The sequence below is a fragment of the Trachurus japonicus genome, chromosome 17 (genome assembly GCF_045865225.1).
Source record: "Trachurus japonicus isolate A0001 chromosome 17, Traja_1.0".
NCBI lineage: Eukaryota > Metazoa > Chordata > Actinopteri > Carangiformes > Carangidae > Trachurus > Trachurus japonicus.
The window spans coordinates 3,880,889-3,904,871 of NC_140923.1; the positions used below are offsets into that span (position 1 = coordinate 3,880,889).

Genomic DNA, 23,983 nt, shown 5'->3' on the forward strand with positions numbered 1-23,983 from the left:
TTGAAGACGGTCGGTGTGGTCTTATCTCAGAGAAATATTTCAGTGTGGATGAAGCAACGATGTTTTCGCCACTCGCGCTAAATGAAGCAAGCCTTGATGGGCGCTTCATAAAAATAAAAAAAACTTCCTGGATTCTCGACACAAGCACCGAATTAAGCCTCGATCGGCTCAGTGCATCCCATCACTCATAGCAACGATGTCTTCAGTTGAGTCTCTGAGAGAGTTTGTCACCGAGCGACTAACTGCTGCTGCTGAAGAAATATTCAGAGTCTTTAAACAAACTGTCGTCGAGTACGAGGAGGAGATCGATCGTCAGCGCAGACTGCTGGATATCGTCCTAAACCCAGAGATAAAGCTCCACAGGACAGGTCTGTAAAACCAGGAAGTGTCAGGCGTCTTCGTTTGATTTGAGAGAAGACAGACTACCACACGTGCCGTTTTACCATTTATTAAATTGGACCATTAAAATGAAACTTGCACATGAACCTTCTCTGTTTGGGAAATCACAGAAATATATAATTTTTGCTCTGTGTGTGTATAGGTAGTGTTAGAGCCATTTTGTATATTACACATAAGGTGATACATTACATACATTTAAATGTGTTGGATGTATCCTTTATATACAGTATTTGAGGTTATAAGAATGCCTATTAGTTAATAACAACTGCTCTCTTCTTATTGGCTGAGACGTGCGTAACGTGATGTGTGCGTAATTTGGTTCAGTTATGATATGGAAGCGAGGAGAGCACACTAATTTTTGACCGTGCCAATCGTGCTAACCGTGCTAATGATTATTGCCTGATTTTGGATTGATACACAGTTTTATTTTTTGTTGTAACTTGAAGAAAGGTTTCAATAAACCCTCGTGAGAAAGAAGAACTGTGGAGTTTTTGTGGCAGAAGACACGCGTCAACTACATGCTTGCGCTCCATTATTTTAGTGTGTGTTTAAAGTTGTACAGAAATGGCCGTTTGTCCCGTTTGTCGCGCCGAGTTGTCACGAGCTGCAACACGAGTTTACCCGAGTAAGGAAAATGAATTTGATTGGTCGTTATCGAGCGGGCGGGATATTCAAAGTTTGGGGCGAGCCCGAGCTCCGTGTGTGTGTGCGTGTCTCAGACGTTTGAATGACGGATTACGGATCCAATATCAGTGGCTAGTGAATCGTGTACAGGCTGACGTATAATCCGTGCGCCTGCATTATCCAATACGAAAAAAAAAAAACTACACTAAAATACACACTTTCATCACGGATTTACTCAAAAATAGAATTTTGCACAAAGTTTGGCCTACATCGTCTGATAGATGAGTTATTACACTAATTTTATGACCCAGAGTGGGCTCAAATTCAATTTTCTTTTCTGTACACCTTTAAAAAGTAAAAAGAGACGGAGCCGCAGGTAGGGAAGACTGGGGACAGTTGCAACACTTTCTCAGTTACTCAGAGACTATTTGGCCTAGGCTCACCAAACTTTGATAGATTAAACATACATGTGTCTGCTAATCAGCCATGCCATTTAAAGATGGTTACATGTGACATATCACTCACAAGATTCATTTGAATGGAAGAATTCAGACCCCATACCTGAGGACAGTTGCAACATATCAGGGACGGTTGCAACATATTAAAAACACATTAAATTTCACTGATTAATTTTTATTTTTGTCTCAATGAGCATAGTATTACTAAAATTTGCATTGTCTTACAATAATACTATAGTATTATTTTTTAGTAATATTTATCAGAGAACAGTTGGAGTTTTGTTTTGCGTAGAACTGTCTTATTTATAGTCAAAGCAAATCTCATTATACTTAAAATAAGACCCACCACATTAAAAAAGTAGCTTGTTTTTAGAAACTTTTATTTACTTATTTTAAGCATATATTCACTTGAAATAAGTAGAAAAATCTGATAGTCCAGCAAGTTTTTCTTTCTTATTACTAGCACAAAAAAGTTGCTTTCACTGGCAGATTTTTCTACTTATTTCAATTGAAAAATTGTTTGAAACAAGTGAAATAGATTAGTTTTGACTAGAAATTAGACAGTTTGACAAGAAATAAGACAAATATTCTTGGAAAGATTTTGAGTTTTTGCACTGTAGGCCATGAGTCAATGTGACAATATTTCTATATGGGTCCTCTTCTCGTGTCACTCTCCCTTGCTCCCGGCCGGATTGCTTTTTATCCGCCGGGGGGGGGAAGCCAACACCCTTCGCCTTTGTTGCCGGTTGGTTTCTTCATCAGACTGCACTGACACTTGCCTTATTCGGTCAATCATTTACTTCCCCATTTCTCAACTGCCATCATGTGTCCTTGCGGCCTGATCTCGTCGGCCTGCCTCTGCCTGTCCCCAAGCCGGGTCTTAATTTCATAACAGGCCCTAACCGCTTCCCTACAACTCCTATTACCCCCTACCCTTAATGGATTACAATCATTGTTACCCCATCTCAGGTTACATCACAAATCACACAGCAGCTGTAATCACATCACTTGGCTGTTTTTATCTTCCCTTAGTCACCATTGTAATGTAATTTGTCTTTCGTTCTCCTGTTTTTTAACAATAATCAGCTTTAGGCCAAAACATCTCTTAACCATAAATTCAAACACAAATATTAAAAATCTCATAACTACATAAGGTGATCTCCCCCTAACTTTATCATTAGTTACAATTATGACTCAACGTGGCTATCTTTCCCTGTCCTTGTCACTTCAACCAACATACATCTTAAAATACCAAGCAAACCAAGTCCACCTCTCGAAAGAGCTGCTGCTGTCCTTCTACCGCTGCTCTGTGGAGAGCATCCTCTGCCATGGCATCCTTGTGTGGTTCTGGAGCTGCACGAAAGCCGAGAGGAAGGCGCTACAGAGGGTAATAAAGATGGCACAGTCCATCACCAACACACAACTCCCCGCCCTCGAAGACATCTACAGGTCTCGTTGCCTACAACGGGCAAATAACATAATAAAAGACTCATCACATCCAGGAAACCACCACCTCACACTTTTGCCGTCTGGAAAGCGCTACAGATGCCTGAAGAGTTGTACATCAAGACTCCAGAACAGTTTTTATTCTTGTGCCATTAAAGAACTAAATAGCAGCCTAAAGAACAGATAGGCAACAATGGGTTGTGCAATCCCCAGCAGGCAATATGCAATATCTCTTTTTTTTGTGTGTGGACTAATGTTCCCATATGCTTTTATACTAATATTTCATGATGTTTTTATAGGTTTTATGTTTTGTATTTATTCTGTCTTGTGTGTGTTGTGTGGTATCACAGCGGAGAAGCAACGTGAATTTCATTGGAATTCTTTTTTTCAATGACAATAAAGACAATCTAAAGTCTATCTAAAATGCATATTGGTGATGTCTTCAAAGCTGCTCTCTCTCTCATCCCGGAAGCTGAGCCCAGGAACCGCAGCCTCCATTGACAAGTGTTTTTAAAGGGATAGTTCAACATTTTGGCAAATTGGCCCATTGCCATAATCCCTATAGTCACTCTCACTCTTGTCAGAATATCACTATAGGTTACAAAGTGAGTCCTCTGTCATTTCCATGTTTCTGCCTTGTTTAATGGTGTGTAATATAGACTACAATAGCATTAGCGGCAGCTTTCGACATGGACCCTGAGGTCGGCCTACCCCCAAAACGAGTGTGTGTGCATAATATGAAGGAGCCATGTCTCCAGTTGTGTTGTTGTCGGTAACGTACGTATGTCCCGTCCCTTCTTGATTCTGATCGGTCAATGTGGGAAAAGTGAAATTGACGAGCGCCATGGTATTTTTTTGCCGGCCTCCCCCAACTTTTACCGTCGTTCTCTCGTCCACTAACATGACATCCGGTTTGCCGTCTGCTGGACTCCATGTGAACGCAGCATTGGTCTGATATTGATACAAATACAGCCTATGTACAATAATAGGGAAGACCGCATTATCAGTTCTCAGATCAGAGATTAAATTGAGATACAACAACAGCACCTCCTCCCAGCAACCGGTGGGCAACGCCGTTCGTGATGGTATGGGATTGGATGAAAGGATCGGTTACATCTTATGGAAAGCCGTTTTAATCATGATCAAATAAATGAATAAATGCATAATTAATATAGCCATGAAATGAGTCCCGAAATAAATTAATCAGATCATAAATGGATAAATGTGTATAAAATTAAAGCAGAAGTAAGTGATATATTTGTGTTAATATAAGTCTTAAATAGTTATATCTTCCGACAGCAATCACTTACATAGAGTGTTTGGACTGAAACACGGGTCTGTCAGTCACTCTGCTCTGCTCTGAGCCGAGGAGAAAACATTTATCGTATCCTACAGTTTTTATCCAATGAGGAGAGAGAACGGCATGCAGGGCTGTGTGTGCAGCCAAGGAACGCCGTGAATGTGGCGACGTAGGGACGAGGACTGTTATGGTGCGTTCAAGGAAACTCGTATTTTTCCGACCGTGAAGTGGTACCAGTTCGATCTGGTACGAGTTCACCGGTCGGAAGTTACGAGTGGCCGTTATAGTGACTTTCACAGGTAAAACAGGTCGGAGAAACACGAGTGGGTTGCCTGAAACGCTACAAAGTTGTAAGTTGTGACTTGAAGCTGTAATTTACGATTTCAAAAGCCTGCCTGGAACGCAGCATTAGCGAAAACGACCGGACCACTTACTTCTGCTTTAAGTGAAATATAAATAAATACATAAATTTATTTTTATTTTTATTTTTCAGAAGACTTGTATTTCCTAATGCCTCATTTATTTATTTCCTGATACTTTTATTTCCCAACGTCACATTTATTCATTTCCGGGGATTTTTACTTCCTAGCATCACATTTATTTCGCTGCACTTGCACTGTCTCAAATTTTAGGGGCAAAATGCCTCCATTTAGAGGCAGTCTGGAGCACTGTGTATTTCCTCCAGCCTGCAGTCGGTGGCTGGTGGGTGAAAGCACCGCACAGCCTCCGTACATGCTACTTTAGCTCATTTAGCTCATTTTTAACTCATTTTTTTAATTGAATATTTGAAGAAGTTTGTTATGAGTGAGCTGCTTTAGGATAAAATAGGATGAAACCTAGATCAGAGTTTTCCCATGATCTGCTAATTATCATGTCTCTGTGTTGTTCCAGAGCTCCCACAGCAACATGTCTGTAAGGAGGAGGAGGAGGAGTTTGTTCTCTCCGGTCTGGAGCAGAAGGAGCCAGAGCCTCCACAGACTGAAGAGGAGGAGGAGGTCTGCAGCAGTCAGGAGGGAGAGCAGCTGCTACTGAGGCAGGAGACTGACAGACTGCAGGATATCATCTGGAAACCTGAAACTCTGCTACACAGGACAGGTCTGTAAAACCAGAATAGTCTGATTGAAAAGTAACACAGTAGCCAGTTCATTCAGATCTGATTTTGTGCCATCACATTACGTACTGAGATTTAAATGTCTGATTCTGTGTCCTACATGTTCCTCCATGTCTTCTCTGTACCTCCTGTTTCTTCTCCTGATTATGCTGTAATGTCCTATCACTGGTATAATGTCACTTTATCAGACACTTTCTCAACGCTATATTTCTCATGTCTCCTTGTTGTTCCAGAGCTCCCACAGCAACTTGTCTGTCAGGAGGAGTTTGTTCTCTCCAGTCTGCAGCAGGAGGAGCCAGAGCCTCCACAGATTAAAGAGGAAAAGGAGGAGTTTGTTCTCTCCAGTCTGGAGCAGGAGGAGCCAGAGCCTCCACAGATTAAAGAGGAAGAGGAGGAGGTCTGCAGCAGTCAGGAGGGAGAGCAGCTGCTACTGAAGCAGGAGACTGACACCTTTATGTTGACTCCTACTCATGAGGGAAGTGACCACAGAGAACCAGAACCAACCAGTGACCAGCAGCTCCTCTCTCACAGCTCTGCTGTAGCCGAGAGCCAACATCAGGAAGGAAGTGGACATGTAGACCCAGAACCACCTGGAAATGTAGAGACACAACCACAGAAGAGACGTCACACAAACACAAGTGACAGTGAAAATGTATACAACTGTCCTACCACAAAGAGTCACTGTGACACTAAGAAAGATAATAAGACTCTAAAACGTGACACTTCTGGAAAAGACTTTCAGTATAAGTCTAAACTGAGAAATCATCAGAGTGGCTACACAGGGGAAAGGACATTTTGTTGTAGCACATGTGGGAAAGGATTCAGTTACATGTCTCATCTGAGAATACATTCAAGAAATCACACAGGTGAGAGAACTTATCTGTGTGAAAAATGTGAGAAAGGTTTTATGCGTCAAATAAACTTAGACGTCTATATGAGAACACAGACAGGTGAGAGGCCGTACACCTGCAACACTTGTGGGAAAAGGTTTACTGGCCATTCAGATTTGATTAAGCATTCAAGAATCCACACAGGTGAGAGGCCTTTTCTTGTGCAATGTGTGACAAAGATTTTAACCGAAAAACACACTTGGTGATTCACATGAGAACCCACACAGGTGAGAAGCCTTATTCTTGTGAAATGTGTGACAAAGATTTTATCCAAAAAATACACCTGGTGGTCCATATGAGAACTCACACAGGTGAGAAGCCTTATTCTTGTGAAACATGTGGGAAAAGGTTAAAAACCTCTTCAACCCTGACGCTTCACAGAAGAACCCACACAGGTGAGAAGCCTTATTCTTGTGAAACATGTGGGAAAAGGTTCAAAACCTCTTCAATCCTGACGCTTCACAGAAGAACCCACACAGGTGAGAAGCCTTATTCTTGTGAAACATGTGGGAAAAGGTTCAAAACCTCTTCAACCCTGACGCTTCACAGAAGAACCCACACAGGTGAGAGGCTGTACACCTGCAACTCCTGTGGGAAAAAGTTTACCCAAAAGGCAGATTTGATTAGGCATACGTACATCCACACTGGTGAGAAGCCTTATTCTTGTGAAATGTGTGGGGAAAGATTCAGATATTCTTACCAGTTCTCAGCTCATATGAAAACACACACAGGTGAGTATCGTTGTTTGAAACCTAGATAAGGGATTAAGCCGGGGTATGCTGGTTATCCTGGCTTAATTTAGCCTCAAATCGGTTGTTAGAAACCAGGTTAGATTTATCCTGGTCAAGTTACTATGGTGATTTATTCTCTGCAGCTAGCCTGCTCCAGACCATAATAACAGCCAGGCTTAGTTGATTCTGTTGTCTTTATCTGTGAAGTCAGCAGTCACTCTGATCAGAAATCAATGTGTTTCCTACAGTTATTCCATGTTCATGTACACATTGGCCTGATTTCTAAACAAATAAAAATACATTAAAAAATAAATAAAAAATACATGAAACATTTACAATATCTATTAGGCTATTTTTTTTTCATAATTAGGCCTATTCATGTGCTTCTCACACTGAATATTTGCATCTGCCAGCACTTCCTGCTTTTTAAGATGCAGAGCATATACTGTGGATGTTCTTCAGACAATACTCACTATTTTCGCTATCTGTGTCCATCTGTGATATTTTCTATGACCACTAGTAACATTACTGGCTTCTCATAAAAAGCAATGGAGCAAAAATAGCAAGATTTATTTTTAGGATCCAAATATGTCACTTTCCTGTTCTTCTCATCATGTCATGTCATTTTAATGTTACTCTAATCTTTATCTTTATTAGACTTTGCATTAACTATGAAGTTTGCATTCTTGTTAATAAAGCTCTTTATTCACGCTCAGTCATCCTGTTGTGTTCTTTTGAAGAACTATTGAATCCAGAAGGTATGAGACTGATGAATAAGATAATTTCGTCCTCTCTAGAGAAACCCTGTTAACAAGGAAGTTTTGTTCATAAATTGTGGTGTATGTGCAACATGTGGGATCAGAGTTAGTGATGTGTCAGTCAGTGAACAGTAGAACCCACTCCGGTGAGAAGCTGCACCTCTGTCACATCTGTGGAGGAAGCTTCAGTCAGATGACACATGTGGTAAGACATAATGATCCATACAGATAACAAGTCATAGACTGACTGAACGTGTTGGACAGATTTCACACTCTATTGGGAGTTCACAGACGACTTGAAGAGGTTTGGAAAAATAATTGTTTTACTTTGAGGTTAATGTGATGGGACCAGACACCCCAGATTGCACATAAGGACACTTGGATTGCAAACGAGCAGTATGGAGGAATATTAGAGGGTTTTTGTGTAGTCTTATGGACCTTTTTGTGTCGGGCGCTAATTGACTCTCAAGGATTTCGTTAGACTACGAACCCCCCCTCCTGCCCTCCTGGGTCTCCAGATCCACTTTGAGGATTTAAAAACCCTGGAGTATTCATCAGCATGAGGGTGAGTCAATGACTGAATTTCATTTTTTAGTTAACTATTCCTTTAATGGGATTGCGTCTTGATAATTTTGTTGAATACTAGTTTACTTATATAATGAAATAAGTATGTATCGTGGAATATTATAATTCCACCTTGGTCATCACGGCTCCAGTGACGCGAAGAGTTGCAAAGATTATTTATATCGACCGAAACCTTAGGCGGACGTTCCCCACCGGAACCTCAGAGTGTGACACCCAGCGGAAATAAACAACGACAGCGCGTTAGTGTGTCTGTGGAGTCAGCTTGAAGACGGTCGGTGCGGTCGTATCTCAGAGAAATATTTCAGTGTGGCTGAAAAAACGATGTCTTCAGTTGAGTCTCTGAGAGAGTTTGTCACCGAGCGACTAACTGCTGCTGCTGAAGAAATATTCAGAGTCTTTAAACAAACTGTCGTCGAGTACGAGGAGGAGATCGATCGTCAGCGCAGACTGCTGGATATCGTCCTAAACCCAGAGATAAAGCTCCACAGGACAGGTCTGTAAAACCAGGAAGGACTCGGTGTAAACTAACACAGTGATGTGACTCATGTAGGATCCTGATCAGGACTCTGTCCACATTTAAAGGGTCACAGTCAGTGGATTAAAGACCATTGAACTGCGAAACAAAGGAAACTAGAGCATGACCTCGTAGAAGTAACTTAGTGAGGGCCAGGGGGGCCGCTGTGTGGGTAGCCTCGTAAACCAGCCTCTCGCGGAAGTGCATTTCATTTCATTTCTCGGGAGAGTCTGGCCTCATCCCCCCCTGCAAGCGTTTGGGCTGGGCGGGAGCTGGGCGGGAGTAGTAGCAAAGACGGTTTATCTTTGGTAGTAGCGTTGACAGACAACCCCATTCAGCCAATCAGCAAGTTGGTGTAGTGACGGGGCTTTGCACCAGTCGGTCCCTGATTGGCCAACGTGCTGTGTCAATCACAGCGGGCGACGCTGATTGGCTCGGCCTTCTGAGGGTTTCAGTCCAAACGCTTAGAATGGGGATGAGGCCAGACTCTCCCTCGGAATGAAATGAAATGCACTTCCGCGAGAGGCTGGTTTACGAGGCTACTGTGTGGGTGCCATCAACACGGGAATCAAACCCACGAGCTAAAGGTCAAGGCAGAGCTAACCAGACACTACACAGTACTGGCATTGTTGTCAACCTGTTTGTGTGCATTTGTGTGTGATTATAATCACATAAAGTTCTGTGTGCATACTAGGGCTGTCAATCTTCCCCCCAAATCAGGTTCGAATTTCTAACCCATCTTATGTTAAATATTCGACTAACATTCGAATTTTTAATATGTTTTTTTTTTTTTTTTTTTACCTCATTATAGGGGAGAGGGGAGGGGAGAGGGGAGAGGGGAGGGGGGGCGGCAGCAGCACAGCACAGCGATGACGGTGGCGACAACGACACAGCAGAACGCAGAACAATCCTGCATAGGAGCTGTCCATGGTTACTTAACCAAAAGTCTCTTGAAGTGTTAAACAAAGAGAACTATGGACTGTGGAAGTTTGAATAGCAAAAATACAGAAGTTATCTTGACGTGAACCATATGTTGCGGTAAAAAAAAAAAAAAAAAAAAGGATAGTTGATTCGGTGGAAACCCGGCTTCACAGGTGGGGGCGGCGTCCCCCCACTCCCCCCTCCTCGCGGGGGCTGCGGGGTTAGGGCACAGAGTAGTGGTGCAACAGATCACAGCTGATCCGTGATCAGCACACAAGTGGTCCGCGGATCTATTGATTTAAAAAAAAAGGTGTGCGTGTAGTGTGGGGACACATACGCGCACCGTGGCAGCCGAATGAACGGGCAATTTAAAAAACTCTGCTCGTATATTTGAAGCTGCAGCTTTACCTTGTGCACAACAACAACAACAACAACTGCATTTTGTTTTATCAACATGTGTACTACTCTGAACGTCGCGACGCACTACGTTAATTTGCCTCGTTAACGTTCGAACGTCAGTTTCCACCTTCGAATGTTCTCATTTTGACTAACATTCGAATTGTATTCGAATAGGGAAGTTCGTTCTGACAGCCCTAGTGCATACATGTTTGTGTGGTTGTGTTTGACAGAGACTTGATGTAAATGTATGGTAGACCAGAGGCGATTTTAGAGTCTGCTGGGGCCCTAAGCAAAAATCCCCAGGGGGCCCTCCAACCAGTGTTTATCATCGTCATTTTATAAATAATCGAACACCAACAAAAAATGTATGAAATTTAAACTTTTTTTATTCAAAATGTCCAGTTATGGTGTAAGCTGGTGACATGTTGTCTTCATGATGGGCAGGTGTTGCTGTCTCACTGGAGGTGGACGTTCAACTGATAGGCTATATGACAAAAAAACAAAAGACAGTTTTACTTTAATTGATAATATACCATGCCCTCTAAAGATTCTTTATGACAATATAGGCCTACACTTACAGTTTTCACTGTCAGCACTGGGAGGGGGCACTTTGTCCCTTTGTTTTGCTGCTGTCAGAAAATCAAATAATAATCCTGAGGAGAGATAAGAGAGTGATTTTTAAATGTTTTCCTTGGGCATAGCTTTCATAGCACCAATAGCTTGTTAACTTTTACACTTTCATATTATTATTATAATAATAGGCTACTCACTTCAATACTGTAACATAACTTTACTATGTCACCCTGCTACCTAGCAAGTTAATAGTGTTGTTACTTGCTGCCAAGGAGACCACGTTAAGTTAACTTGCTTTTTTTTTTTTTTTTTGTCACTTAACGACCGTAACCGAGTGGAGCACCAGAACCGCACGCACAGAGTCCCTCAGTCAGGTGCAGTCCCACTGACTGACTGACTGACTGTAAACGTGAAGTAGCCTGGTCACCACTGGTCTGAAGCTAACATTAGCTGCTATTCAAGTGTCTCCCAGTTAGACTATTAGCATTTGTTCAACAGTTATTTACTGTTCACGTTACACTCTGCTCCACTTACCACCACTGTCTTGCATTCTTTTTTACTTCCGCCTCTTTTTTCTTCTCGTCTTGCTCCCAGGTGGACTCTTCTTTTTCCCTCAGCTTCATTAGAAACTCCGGGTGATAAGGTGCATACAGGTTGACGTTAGCTGGGATCAGGTCCGGAGAATGACATGGGGCCCCGTTAGGGGGGTTTCCCACTGAGATGTAATTGCAAATCGACACTATACGACGATACAGGGAGGGGGGTGCGGTCACGGTCACTGCGGGTAGCGCATTTTGAGATATTTCTGTCGATAAAACTGCCCTCGAGCCCCGACCCTCGGGGGCCCCCTAATGGCTCGGGGCCCCAAGCAGTTGCCTGCCTTGCCTGTTCACAAACTGCGCCTCTGTGGTAGACAGATCAACAGCTGATATCAGAGTTGGTCTCAGCTGTGGCTCTGGCCTGAGGACAGAAACGTAGAGAAGAAGGGTGATTTTTCTGCACTGGTTTCACATTTGAGCTTATTCTGACAAAACATTAGCTCCTCTCGGAAAAAGAAGCAGATTGTGAGCGTCCGAAGGACTTCCTGAACGCTTTGTTATGATTTTGGTGTTTCTACAGTAAATATTTTGGAAACACTTCCTAGTTATAAACAGGGGTCTCTTCTGCTTCTCTCGGAAAATCTTTGTATCAGAGTCAATGGGCACTAGTGAGCGACCTGGCTGCACTCAGAGGCTCACAGTTTAAATTATGTAAGTCTCTCTGCTTTGTGGAGGTATGTTTGAGGTGGATGTTAAGAACCATGTGGTACACACACACACACACACACACACACACACACACACAGACACACAGACACACACACACACACACACACACACACACACACACACACACACACACACGTGCATGGATGTGACAAGCCGTGGCCAAGTCCACAAAACAATGTAGACTGATTGTTGAAACCAGCACACAGCTACAATACATGCATACTCTGGCATTTTATACTTGGCTCAATCTTTTTTTAAATGATTTAATATTTGGAAAGGTTTGTTATCAGTGACATGCTTTAGGATAAAATGAGACCAAACCTAGATCTGAGTTTTTACATGATGGTCTAATTCTCATGTCTCCTTGTTGTTCCAGAGCTCCCACAGCAACATGTCTGTAAGGAAGAGGAGGAGGAGTTTGTTCTCTCCAGTCTGGAGCAGGAGGAGCCAGAGCTTCCACAGATTAAAGAGGAAGAGGAGGAGATCTGCAGCAGTCAGGAGGAAGAGCAGCTGCTACTGAAGCAGGAGACTGACACCTTTATGTTGACTCCTACTCATGAGGGAAGTGACCACAGAGAACCAGAACCAACCAGTGACCAGCAGCTCCTCTCTCACAGCTCTGCTGTAGCTGAGAGCCAACATCAGGAAGGAAGTGGACATGTAGACCCAGAAGCAGGCAAAAAGACTCTAAAATGTGACACTTCTGGAAGTGTGTCTTTCACATCTAAAAAGACAGTTTGTTGTAGTGTCTGTTGGAAAGAATTCAGTGACAGGTCAACACTGAGAACACATTCACAAAGCCACACAGGTGAGAGACCTTATTTGTGTGTCAAATGTGGGGAAGGTTTTATGCATCAAAGGAACTTGGATGTCCATATGAGAACACACACAGGTGAGAAGCCGCACACCTGCAACACTTGTGGGAAAAAATTTAGCAGAAAGATGGATTTGACTAGGCATACGTACATTCACACAGGTGAGAGGCCTTTTTCTTGCGAAATATGTGGGAAAGGGTTAACAACCAATGCAAGCCTGATGAAACACAGAAAAACCCACACAGGTGAGAGGCCGTACATCTGCAACTCTTGTGGGAAAAAATTTACCAGAAAGATAGATTTGATTAGGCATACATACCTCCACACAGGTGAAAGGCCTTTTTCTTGTGAAATATGTGACAAAGGTTTTACCCGTAAAACAAGCTTGTTGATCCATATGAGAACTCACACAGGTGAGAAGCCTTATCCTTGTGAAATATGTGGGAATAGGTTCTCAACCGATAAAAGCCTGACGCTTCACAGAAGAACCCACACAGATGAGAGTGTGGGGAAAGATTCAGAGATTCTTACCAGTCCTCAGCTCATATGAAAACACACACAGGTGAGTAGGCTATCTGTAAAGCTGCAACACCTGTAGGGAAAAAAATGTAGTGACCAATCAGTCTTGAGCAGGATTAGAATCCACAGGTGAGATGGTTTGCTGTCATCGGCCACAAAGAGGTTCATCATCAGCAGGATCCAAATATGACACTTTCCTGTTCTTCTCATCATGACATGTAATTTTATTGTTACTCTAATCTTTATCTTTATTAGACTTTGCATTAACTATGAAGTTTGTGTTCTTGTTAATAAAGCTCTTTATTCACACTCAGTCGCCCTTTCTGTTCGTTTGAAGAACTATTGAATCCAGAAGGTATGAGACTGATGAATAAGATAATTATATCCTCTCTGAGGACTGATGAAACCCTGTTAACAAGGAAGTTCTGTTTATAAATTGTGGAGCAGTATGGAGGAATATTACAGGGTTTTTGTGTCGTTTTATGGACCTTTTTGTGTCAGGAGCTATTGACTCTCAAGATTTTCGTTAGACTACGAAACCCTCTCCCGGGTCTCCAGATCCACTTTAGGAATAAAAAAAACTACTCCGGAGTATTCATCGGCATGAGGGTGAGTCATGACTGAATTTCATTTTTAGTGTACTATTCCTTTAACAGGATTGCGTCTTGATAATTTTGTTGAATAATAGTTTACTTACGAAATTATAATGAAATAATGTATCATGGAATATTATAATTCCATCTTGGTCATCACGGCTCGAAGAGTTGCAAAGATTATTAGAACAATATTGATCGAAACTTTAAGACGGACGTTCCCCACCGGAACGTTACAGCGTGACACCCAGCGGAAGTAAACAACGACAGCGCGTCAGTGTGTCTGTGTGGAGTCAGCTTGAAGACGGTCGCTGTGGTCGTATCCCAGAGAAATATTTCAGTGTGGATGAAGCAACGATGTCTTCAGTTGAGTCTCTGAAAGAGTTTGTCACCGAGCGACTAACTGCTGCTGCTGAAGAAATATTCAGAGTCTTTAAACAAACTGTCGTCGAGTACGAGGAGGAGATCGACCGTCAGCGCAGACTGCTGGATATCGTCCTAAAACCAGAGATAAAGCTCCACAGGACAGGTCAGTAAAACCAGGAGCAGAGACACTATAGTCTTTGTTGTTGTCATGATTGTAGCAGGTCAGGACCACCGGGGGAACAACTTCTTCAACCTTCAGTGTTTTCTCCTGTTTCCTGTTCAGTTTTACACACAGCTCTTTGTTTGCTTGGTGTGCTGCTTGTGGTTTGTTTTGCTCTGTCTCTCTTCTACTTTTTCCCTCCATCCATTCCACCATTTATCACTTACCTGGGGTGGGGTCATGGTGGCAGCAGACTAAGTAGAAGGTCCTAGACATCACTCTCCCTGGTAACACTCTCCATCTCCTCCTGGGGGTCCCTAAGCGTTCCCTTTCCAGATGGGATATGTAATCCTTACAATGGACTCAAGTCCACAAAACACGTGTAGTCTTGTTGGTTAAACCAATAGTTTTCAAAGTGGGGTCCAGGGACCCCGACGGGTCCTTGTAAGGGTTCAATGGGGGCCCCAACTTTTTCTTGAAATGTTACCACTTCTTTCGAGAACTTTTTAACCTTTTCTTTTTGAGCAATTTTTTAAATCACTTTTGTTTATTATTAACATTGTTCTACTTTTTAAAAAAATATATTCTTACCATTTTCTTCTAGAATTTTTTGAAACCTTTTTTTTTTTTTTTTTTTTAGAAAATTTACCACGTTTTTCTATATAAAACAATTTGACACAACAACTTTTTTTCCCATTTCTTTCTTCTTTTTTTTATACCACATAGATGTTTCAACTTTTTTTGGAGAAATTGTACCACTCTTTTTTCTTTCCAAAAGTTCACGCCTAATTTGAACGTGATCATTGACTCAGTAAATATTTGTGTATTTCTAATTTGTGTTAATTTAGGGGTCCTTGATGTAAAATGGTTTGAGAACCACTGGGTTAAACTCCCACTCCATCATCAGCATGTTCTACTTGAGCATTTTTATACTTTGCTCACGTATTTTCTTTTAGTAAATATTTCAACATGTTTGATATGAGTGAACACCTAGATCTGAGTTTCTCCATGATCAGATTAGTAATATTTGTCCATCCAGAGCTCCCACAGCATCATGTCTGTAAGGATGAGGAGGTTCTCTCCAGTCTGGACCTGGAGGAGCCAGAGCCTCCACAGATTAAAGAGGAAGAGGAGGAGGTCTGCAGCAGTCAGGGGGGAGAGCAGCTGCTACTGAAGCAGGAGACTGACAGACTGCAGGATCTCATTTGGAAACCTGCAACTATGCTACACAGGACAGGTCTGTAAATCCAGAATAGTCTGATTGAAAAGTAACACAGTAGCCAGTTCATTCAGATCTGATTTTGTGCCATCACATTACGTACTGAGATTTAAATGTCTGATTGTGTGTCCTACATGAGGACATCAGGAGAAGAAAAAGGAGGTACAGATAAGACATGTCAGAGGTACAGATAAGACATGTCTTATCTGTACGTCCTGTTTCTTCTCCTGATTATGTTGTAATGTCCTCTCACTGGTATACTGTCACTTGATCGGACACATTCTAATCTCTATATTTCTGGTATTTCTCATGTCTCCTTGTCCTTCCAGAGCTCTCACAGCAACATGTCTGTAAGGAGGAGGAGGACTTTGTTATCTCCAGTCTGGACCAGGAGGAGCCAGAGCCTCCACAGATTAAAGAGGAAGAGGAGGAGGTCTGCAGCAGTCAGGAGGAAGAGCAGCTGCTACTGAAGCAGGAGACTGACACCTTTATGTTGACTCCTACTCATGAGGGAAGTGACCACAGAGAACCAGAACCAACCAGTGACCAGCAGCTCCTCCCTTACAGCTCTGCTGTAGCTGAGAGCCAACATCAGGAAGGAAGTGGACATGTAGACCCAGAAGCAGGCAAAAAGACTCTAAAATGTGACACTTCTGGAAGTGTGTCTTTCACACCTAAAAAGACAGTTTGTTGTAGTTTCTGTTGGAAAGAATTCAGTGACAGGTCAACACTGAGAACACATTCACAAAGCCACACAGGTGAGAGACCCTATTTGTGTGTCAAATGTGGGAAACGTTTTATGCATCAAATAAATTTAGACATCCATATGAGAACACACACAGGTGAGAGGCCGTACACAGGTCAGAGGCCGTACACAGGTGAGAGGCCGTACACCTGCAACACTTGTGGGAAAAAATTTACCAGAAAGATTGATTTGACTAGGCATACATACATCCACACAGGTGAGAGGCCTTTTTCTTGCGAAATATGTGGGAAAGGGTTAACAACCAATGCAAGCCTGATGAAACACAGAAGAATCCACACAGGTGAGAGGCCGTACACCTGCAACTCTTGTGGGAAAACCTTTACCAAAAAGATAGATTTGATTAGGCATACATACCTCCACACAGGTGAAAGGCCTTTTTCTTGTGAAATGTGTAACAAAGGTTATACCCATAAACCAAACTTGTTGATCCATATGAGAACTCACACAGGTGAGAAGCCTTATCCTTGTGAAATATGTGGGAATAGGTTCCCAACCAATAAAAGCCTGACGCTTCACAGAAGAACCCACACAGATGAGAAGCCTTATTCTTGTGAAATATGTGGGGAAAGATTCAGATATTCTTACCAGTCCTCAGCTCATATGAAAACACACACAGGTGAGAAGCCGTAAACCTGCAACACCTGTAGGGAAAATAATGTAATGTCAAATCAGTTTTGAGCAGGTTTATTGGAATCCACAGGTGAGAAGCAGGTCTGTCATCAGCCACAAACAAAGAGGTTCATCATATCATCCGCATATACAGAGTTAAGGATCCAAACCCTTCCCTTTTCTCATCACGTCATTTTGTTGTTGTTGTTAATAAAGCTCTTAATTCAAACTCAGTCGTCCTGTAGTGTTCTTTAGAAGAAGTAGTGAATCCAGAAGGCACGAGACTGATGAAGATAATTTCGTCCTCTCTGAGGACTGGTGAAACCCTGTTAACAAGGAAGTAAGCATTAGTGATGTGTCAGTCAGTGAACAGTAGAACCCACTCAGGTGAGAAGCTGCACCTCTGTCACATCTGTGGAGGAAGCTTCAGTCAGACGACACAACATGATCCACACAGATAACAAGTCATATAGACTGACTGAACGTGTGGGACAGATTTCACACTCAATGGGGAGTTCACAGACGACTTGAAGAGGTTTGGAAAATTCATTGTTTTACTACTTTTTACGAATGCAGCTTAAATAAGTGGGCTGTGAAATTCATATTCTACCACAGTAATTATATGCGATGATGGATCCAGATATGGCCCAGACAACATTTACATTATATACGGACATCTGAATTGAACAAGTCATTTCTAGTGCTTAATTTTGTGCTAAATGTTCCTCAGCCAAATATTATTCTTTTAATTCTGCACGTTAACGGGCTATTTTAATGCCATGGTCACACAATTTACTCAAGAAACTATAATGAAATCATGTCATGAAATATCATAACTCCACATTGGTCCTCACGGCCCCATGTGACACAAGAGTTGCGAAAATTATTAGAACTCCAAGGCGGAATGAAAAAATAATATTGACGTTCCCCCACCGGATCTTGGCTGTGTGACACCACCGGAAGTAAACAACGACAGCTCGCTAGCAGCGTTTTATCTGTGTTATCTGTGTCTGCGTCAGCTTGAAGACGGTCGGTGTGGTCGTATCTCAGAGAAATATTTCAGTGTGGATGAAGCAACGATGTCTTCAGTTGAGTCTCTGAGAGAGTTTGTCACCGAGCGACTAACTGCTGCTGCTGAAGAAATATTCAGAGTCTTTAAACAAACTGTCGTCGAGTACGAGGAGGAGATCGATCGTCAGTGCAGACTGCTGGATACCGTCCTAAACCCAGAGATAAAGCTCCACAGGACAGGTCTGTATAACCAGGAGGGACTCGGTGTAAACTAACACAGTGGTGTGACTCGTGTAGGATCCTGATCAGGACTCTGTTCACATTTAAAGGGTCACAGTCAGTGGATTAAATATCGTTCAAGAACTGTGAAACAAAGGAAACTAGAGCATTTCCCACGGGAGCCGCTGCCCGGGAGGTGTGGTCTCTGTCTACATGGGAATCAAACCCACGACACTTGTTTACATACACAGCTTAAAGCAGAAGTAAGCGATCCGGTCGTTTTGGCTAATGCTGCGTTCCAGGCAGGCTTTTGAAACCGTAAATTACAGCTTCAAGTCACAACTTACAACTTTGTAGCATTCCAAGCAACCCACTCGTGTTTTTCCGACCTGTTTTACCTGTGAAAGTCACTATAACGGCCACTCGTAACTTCCGACCCGTGAACTTGTACCAGATCGAACTGGTACGACTTCACAGGTCGGAAAAACACGAGTTACGGGCTGCCTTGAACGCACCATAACAGTCCTCGTCCCTACGTCACCACATTCACGGCGTCCCTTGGCTGCACACACAGCCCTGCATGCCGTTCTCTCTCCTCATTGGATAAAAACTGTAGGATATGATAAATGTTTTCTCCTCGGCTCAGAGCAGAGCAGAGTGACTGACAGACCCGTGTTTCGGTCCAAACACTCTATAGCCGTTTTCCCACTAAAATTAGCGGGTCGACGCGGGTTTTTTAAACGCGGGTCGACCCGCTAACAATCGGCATTTGGCAACTTTCCTACTGACCAAAATGAGCCGAGTCTGACCCCCCCGCTGAGGGATCAGACAGAGCATAAACCAGTCGCCCCGCTCTCATCCGCGGTGCAAGAGACACACACAGTCATGCCACAGCCGCCCGCCGCGGAGTGTCCGTCCGCCGAGGCAGACTCTCTGGCTGGCCGACCTGGAGCACCAGGACCGCGGAGGACAGAGAGTCTGCTGCGGCCGGATGATGGACGTCCGCGGCACAACACGTCAGTTAAACAGACTGTCGCTTCTTTTCTTTTCTTTTTTTCTATCGTTTTTGGTCAGTGTTCTCTGATCTTTTGATCCCAGTCTCGGATGAGAGCAGAGCGGAGCAGAGCTTTGTTTTGGTACGTGATATGAGACGCTACCGGCGCGATGACGTAGCGTCACGTAACGTTCAGTGTCATCACGTAAATTAGCGGGTTGACGCGGGTCTGGCGTTCCCACTGCAAGCCGTGCGGAGCCGAGCCGATTAAAGGCGATTTTAACCCGCGTCGCTTGCCGAGTCGTTTGACCCGCGTCGACGCGGGTCGACGCGGCTCGGTGCGCCTTTCCCACTGCCACCAAAAGCCGATTGTTAGCGGGTTTAAACAAGTTTTTTGGCCAGTGGGAAAGGGGTATATGTAAGTGATTGCTGTCGGAAGATATAACTATTTAAGACTTATATTAACACAAATATGTCACTTACTTCTGCTTTAATCGAGCTGTGCTCAAAATTAGATTTTGGCGTCTAATCAGACTTCTGTCCTTGTCCCAGTTTACATGCAACTGAGAAAAAATGTGTTCAGACTCCAGAGCTCGCCATTACTGTCAATACAGTCATTTACATCTCGTAGACAGGATGCAGCTGAAGTGTATTCCTTGAATAGACTCCAGTCCAGACAGAGCATGTTAATGTGGATTCCATCTCGTAGAGGTATTAAAGGTAATGAGATGGCCGATACCTTGATCACAAGAGGAGGTTTCACTCAGCAAAAGTGAGGCAAGTGAGGGAATTATAAAAAGAAATGTAACCAAGGAATGGCAACATGCATGGGATAGTGAAGAGACTGGAAGACACTTGCATGCGGTACAGAGGGAGGTGGGCAAGATGAGATTAGGCAAGAGGAGCACTAAAGAAGACTGAGGGTGGGGCACACTGGGTTGAATCATAGACTGTAAAAAGAATGGACGTAGCGTCCGTGACGTCACCCATTGGTTTTGGGGAGTCGTTTTTGTGACTCAAATATGGCGGCCTGAACAGCGCCATGTTGGATTGGCCGGCCGAGAACCCGCCCACTGGCCTCGAAGCAGCCTGTCCACGGAGCTGCTCGGACCTGTCACTCAACGTTTCCGCGCCCTGATTGGCCAGAATTTTAACCTAATAACAGTAAAACTATAGAGTTAAAAAAAAATTCACCCCCCTCAGAGTGTGTGCGGGGGTAGAAACTATCGATTGAGACGAAAAAACGTTCTGACACCAGGCTTTTAACATGTTTACTGAGGATGTAAAGTCGGCGATTTTAACATGGGGGTCTATGGGGAATGCTCCCTTCTGACACCAGCCCCCAGAGGAATTCGAGGGGATTGCAGTTTTTTGAACGCGGAAGTGAGCTTCACTTCTCAGACCGACAACTGCCCCCTTGGGTTGAATAAAACATTCAATTTGATTAAGACAGTCTAAGAAGACTGGAGTGTGAGAGTTAACATTGGTAAACGTAGGGTTGGAAAGAAGATTTTTGTTTTTTTGTTTATTTGTTATTATGTATTGTCATTATTCTGGGAATAGGTGAATCTGGCTCAGACTGGCGGTAATGCACCTTAAAGCGATAGTTCACCCAAAATTCAAATTTCACTAATTTCCTACTCACCCTCATGTCGACTAAGGGTTGGGAGAAGTTTCAGAGCCATCCGTGCCTTTTTGGAGTTTACAGGGGGGCTCTGTGAAAAAAAAGACTTATTTAATTTTTTTCGGAACAATTTCTCATGTCGGGGCTTCAATACAAGAGGGACATTACAGACGAGCAGTATGGAGGTATTTGGATGTTTTTTGGTGTGTCTTTTTGGACGAAGAAAAGTGAACCCCGTTCGCTACTGTCATATGGCAATGCAGTGCTGCGCAGAGCCCCCCTGTAACTCCAAAAGGGCACGGATGACTCTGAAACTTCTCCCAGCCCTTAGTCGACATGAGGGTGAGTAGAAAATTAGTGAAATTTGAATTTTGGGTGAACTATCCCTTTAACGTTGGTGCCGCCCGCTACAAATGACAAAGAAGAAGAACGTGCCCTCCTTCTCAACACCAGGTGGTGATAATGCTTCCTTTCCGCAGGTTATTACGACCCCTTTTCTGGTTGACCCATTATTAGTTACTGAAAGGTATCTGCAAAACACATGTTGACTGATTGGTTAAACTCCCACTCCATCATCATTAGTATGCTCTACTTATACATTTTATACTTTGCTCATTGATGATTTATTATTTATTTATTGAAGATTTGGACATGTTTGTTATGACTGAGTTGCTTTAGGAGAAAATAAGTTAAGTTTTATAAGTTTTTCCATGATCTTCTAAATTTCATGTCAACTTGTTGTTCCAGAGCTCCCACAGCAACGTGTCTATAAGAAGTTGGAGGTCCTCGATGAGCAGCAGCTCTGTAAGCTCCCACAGCAACATGTCTATAAGAAGTTGGAGGTCCTCGATGAGCAGCAGCTCTGTAAGCTCCCACAGCAACATGTCTATAAGAAGTTGGACGTCCTCGATGAGCAGCAGCTCTGTAAGCTCCCACAGCAACATGTCAATAAGGAAGTAGAAGTTCTCGATGAGCAGCAGCTCTGTAAGCTCCCACAGCAACATGTCTATACGAAGTTGGACGTCCTCGATGAGCAGCAGCTCTGTAAGCTCCCACAGCAACATGTCTATAAGGAAGTAGAAGTTCTCGATGAGCAACAGCTCTATAAGCTCCCACAGCAACATGCCTATAAGGAAGTAGAAGTTCTCGTTGAGCAGCAGCTCTGTAAGCTCCCACAGCAACATGTCTATAAGGAAGTAGAAGTTCTCGTTGAGCAGCAGCTCAGTGAGGAACAGCAAATCCAGCAAACTCTGGCTCCTCCTGGTCCAGACTGGAGTTTCAGTCAGGACCAGGAGGAGCCAGAGCCTCCACAGATTAAAGAGGAAGAGGAGGAGTTCTGCAGCAGTCCGGAGGGAGAGCAGCTGCTACTGAAGCAGGAGACTGACACCTTTATGTTGACTCCTACTCATGAGGGAAGTGACCACAGAGAACCAGAACCAACCAGTGACCAGCAGCTCCTCTGTCACAACTCTGGTGTAGCTGAGAGCCAACATCAGGAAGGAAGTGGACATGTAGACCCAGAACCACCTGGAAATGTAGAGACACAACCACATAAGAGACGTTGCACTTGCACTTGCAATGCAAATTACAATAACAATCTGCACATCTGTTTCTTTTGTGGGAAGTCTTTTAAGTGGAAGTCGCGCTTACTGTTGCACCTGAGGATCCACACAGGTGAGAGACCATACTCCTGTGAAATATGTGGGAAAGGATTCAGTGGAAAGTCAGAGTTGAACAGACACAGGATAGTTCACACAGGTGAGAGGCCGTACTCCTGCAGCATATGTGGAAAAGGATTCTTCCGGACATCACACCTGAATCGACACATCTCACTTCATACAAGTGGTGCCGTCTTTGGATGTGATGTTACAGGAGCTTTAGATGTAGAAGCTTCCTCTGTGGTGTCCACAGCAGGAGAAGATCTGGAGGACCTCTGAACAGATGTGACCCAGCCTGTTGAACCTCTATTACTCTTGATGTGCTTTGATTGTGAAAGCTTTCATTCTTTTAAAACTTTCCTCTTTGACCTGTTTGTCGTACAGTAACAGTATTAGTCCTGATTATTTTATTTTTACTCTTTTTGTCGGTTTCATTTTGCATTATTACTTTTATAGTTTATTTGTCATCTCTGTCATGACATCAGGGGTGAGGAGGAGGAGGCTCTCCACAAAATGACTGTAATCGCAGACTCTGTACTCTTTTGTGGGGAAATTCTCTTTAGTCAGTGCTCCATATAAATATAACACTACAGTATTAATAATATAACCCCTATTTACAAAACATAAGACTTTGTTATATTTATATATTTGGAATGGAACACAGCTACATAACAATATAACATAAAATATTAATATTAGAAATATCAGAAATTACCAGTATTTTGATTCTTATTCTCATATGAAGCAATACCAATGTTTTAATGTTGTTATTATGACTTAAGGCGGAAATAGAAGCTAGCCGGAACCCAGTGGAAGTAAAAATGACAACGTTAACTTGAAGAAAATTTGTGTGGTCGTATCTCCAGGAAATATTTCAGTGATTAACGTGATGAACCCAGATGTGAGATGAAACTGTTTCGTTCATCTTCACATCCCAGTTCTTCCTATTAAAGACCTCTGACAGTTTCTGAACAATATTTGTCATCATTTTTAGTCCATGTTTATCACAGTTATTTGTATAAAGCTTCATATATGTCCATTATTAACCTCTTTAAAGCCAACGTTCATTTGGAACAAATAGAATGTAATTTGTAGTTTTTAATATTTATGTGCCTAATTGTTTGTTCATCCATTACTGTGTATTCTGCATGTACATGATGCATGTTCACAGTATGTGCAGATGAAGTCTTTGTGTTTGCTTTGAACTGGATAACATATTGGACCACTATTATAATCCGATCTCGTTTCTTTGCTGTTGTTTGGTTATTAACAGTAAAAGTTATGACTAACATGTTTGTCTCGGAGTGCATATAGCCATTGACAATAATTTTCATAATTGATTGGATGGATGGATGGATGGATGGATGGATGGATGAATGGACAGACGGACATCATAGACAAACAGACATCCATAGATGGATGGATTGATGTACATCCATCCATTGATGGATAG

The 23,983-nt window shown here is 42.8% G+C and overlaps 3 protein-coding genes and 1 pseudogene across 3 annotated transcripts in view; all 4 read left to right on the forward strand.

Moving 5' to 3' along the window:
- LOC146969782 (uncharacterized) overlaps positions 1–23,735 on the forward strand; it is a 41,895-nt gene extending 18,160 nt beyond the window's left edge. The window contains exon 2 of the mRNA XM_085804538.1: positions 21,620–23,735. Within this exon, the coding sequence (XP_085660664.1) occupies positions 21,620–22,809 (1,190 nt within the window). The 3' untranslated portion in view covers positions 22,810–23,735. The remainder of the gene's footprint in view (positions 1–21,619) is intronic.
- On the forward strand, positions 197–7,221 carry LOC146969785 (uncharacterized; annotated as a pseudogene).
- LOC146969786 (uncharacterized) lies at positions 8,615–13,597 on the forward strand. The gene is made up of 2 exons (XM_085805365.1): positions 8,615–8,795; positions 12,354–13,597. The coding sequence occupies exons 1-2, from the start codon at positions 8,624–8,626 to the stop codon at positions 13,340–13,342; spliced, it is 1,161 nt and encodes a 386-aa protein (XP_085661491.1). The 5' UTR covers positions 8,615–8,623; the 3' UTR covers positions 13,343–13,597.
- LOC146969787 (uncharacterized) lies at positions 14,223–17,146 on the forward strand. The gene is made up of 5 exons (XM_085805375.1): positions 14,223–14,433; positions 15,470–15,514; positions 15,979–16,223; positions 16,310–16,312; positions 16,515–17,146. Exons 1-5 carry the CDS (start codon positions 14,262–14,264, stop codon positions 17,043–17,045), a joined length of 996 nt encoding a protein of 331 aa, XP_085661501.1. The 5' UTR covers positions 14,223–14,261; the 3' UTR covers positions 17,046–17,146.
- Positions 23,736–23,983: the final 248 nt, after the last annotated feature.